At 34.9% G+C, this 2,098-nt stretch overlaps 1 protein-coding gene across 2 annotated transcripts in view; it reads left to right on the top strand.

Annotated features, from left to right (window-relative positions):
- Positions 1-2,098, top strand: part of LOC106871002 (uncharacterized) — a 51,340-nt gene that overhangs the window by 47,834 nt on the left and 1,408 nt on the right. For both annotated transcript variants that reach the window (XM_014917258.2, XM_014917265.2), the window contains one exon: positions 1,568-1,757. In XM_014917258.2, coding sequence (XP_014772744.1) covers positions 1,568-1,757 — 190 coding nt within the window. The remainder of the gene's footprint in view (positions 1-1,567; positions 1,758-2,098) is intronic.

Here is a 2,098-nt window from a genome sequence, read left to right as displayed (position 1 = left end):
ATCCACTCACAAGGCTTTGGTCAGCCCGAGGCTATAATAGAAGACACTTGCCCAAGGTGCCATACAGTGGGACTGAACCCGGAACCATGTGGTCGGGAAGCAAGCTTCTTACCACACAGCCACTCCTGCACCTATGTTCACTAAAAAAATAAGTTCAGTTAATACAGTATCTTAACTAGTGTTAGGAGTGGAGTTATTCATAATATTAATAGCCTAAGGCTACATTGAGAATGAGAGCATATTCATTTCCTTTACCTAGCAATACTTCGTTTTCTCTCTCAAACAAACGAATGAGTTGTTGTTGTTATTGTTGTTGAACCCCAGATTGCTTCTGATCTGGTAAAGCTATTATCAATAACTTTTCAGATTCGATAATTTCAGCTTTTATATTTTCTTTGTCTTCCCTACCCCCATCTTTCTCCAAGCAGTGAGCTATATCATTCAATATCTCTTTCCTGGCCTTTTTTCCCCTTTACTTGTAATTCAGATATAAGGTAACAGAGTCCAAATATTTCTTTTCCGGTCAATTTTTTTCTCTTGAATCTAAACTAAAAATAAAAGATAGGTTCTTTTATACATTGTATTTATGGTTTTGGTTGCTGGTTTAAAAAGATATATCTTCTTTTTACAAATTAGATTAACACAGTTATTAAACAATTCAATAAGAAGTCAGTATCGGAATGTCTCTATGTGGTTTGCTGAACCTTCTAGAAATAATAATCAAGTCTCTGTGAAATGACAACCAACAGTCCTTTAACCCTTTTGATATCAACCTACCTGAGACCATCTTTGATTCTGTTATGCAAATCTCCTGTTTGTAGTAATCTAAATCAAAACTTTCCATTATAATGTTTTGTTAATTTATGTTCCAAACAACAACTTAATAATACTGAAGTTGTTCTACAAAATTCTTGATTATTCTCAAAATTAATTGAAAGTCAGTGTATTTTAATATAAATATGGTGAGAACATAGTTATAAAAGACTGGGATAACAAGGATTGAATAATGTAGGATTGAATAGTATATCAGACACAGAGTTTGACATATGACAGCTAGAAACACATTTAGTCACAGATACATTCAATCAAGGTTTGTTCACTAAATGATGATGATGATCATCATCATCATCGTTTAACGTCCGCTTTCCATGCTAGCATGGGTTGGACGATTTGACTGAAGACTGGTGAACCAGATGGCTACACCAGGCTCCAATCTGATTTGGTAGAGTTTCTACAGCTGGATGTCCTTCCTAACGCCAACCACTCCAAGAGTGTAGTGGGTGCTTTTACGTACCATCGGCACAAAAGCCAGTCAGGCAGTACTGGCAACGGCCACACTCAAAATGGTGTATTTTACGTGCCACCTGCACAGGAGCCAGTTCAACGGCACTGGCAACGATCTTTACACGTGCCAGGAAAGCAATGCTAGGCACAGGTGTCATCACGATTTCACTTTACAACATTTTTGTAAACACATCAGCCTTCTCTCTAGATGCTAATCATTCAGACATTAAATTCAGAATTGTTTTTACAAAAATATATGAAACAAGATTATTTTCTCTTTCAGATTTTAATATAAAACGAATCATGTCTCGAAGTCTAGTGATGCTATGTATTGTTTTCATTGCTGAAACTTTTCCTGATTTTGATTCAATTCTTTCACTAATTGGTGGTTCAGCAATCACTGTTCTTACCTTCATATTTCCTTCAATAATTTATCTGAAATTGGCTCCAATGAAAGGTGACTGGGAACCTATGTAAGTAATTCTTGATATTCATTGCTTTAAAGTTGATCATACGAAACTGAAATACTACCTCAGAAAAGTGTTATCATATTTGTGAACTAATGAAAAAGCCTGTAAATGGTCACTCAGCTTGATAGAAATAACAACTAAATTTCCCTCATTATATAAAATACCACCTTTATGAAAATAAAAAGGGAAGAACGACAGTTAGGATAATGTGACCACAGCTACATAATGTCTGAAAAAAAAAATGCTAACTACTTTACAGAGTGTGCTGGGTACTTTTTACATGGTGCCAGCACCACTATGTTTGTGTGTGTGTTATATATATATATATATATATATATATATAT

Source organism: Octopus bimaculoides, chromosome 2, assembly GCF_001194135.2.
Source record: "Octopus bimaculoides isolate UCB-OBI-ISO-001 chromosome 2, ASM119413v2, whole genome shotgun sequence".
NCBI classification, from domain to species: Eukaryota; Metazoa; Mollusca; class Cephalopoda; order Octopoda; family Octopodidae; genus Octopus; species Octopus bimaculoides.
Note: the sequence above shows the minus strand (reverse complement) of the source record. Positions and strands in the feature narration are given on the sequence as shown.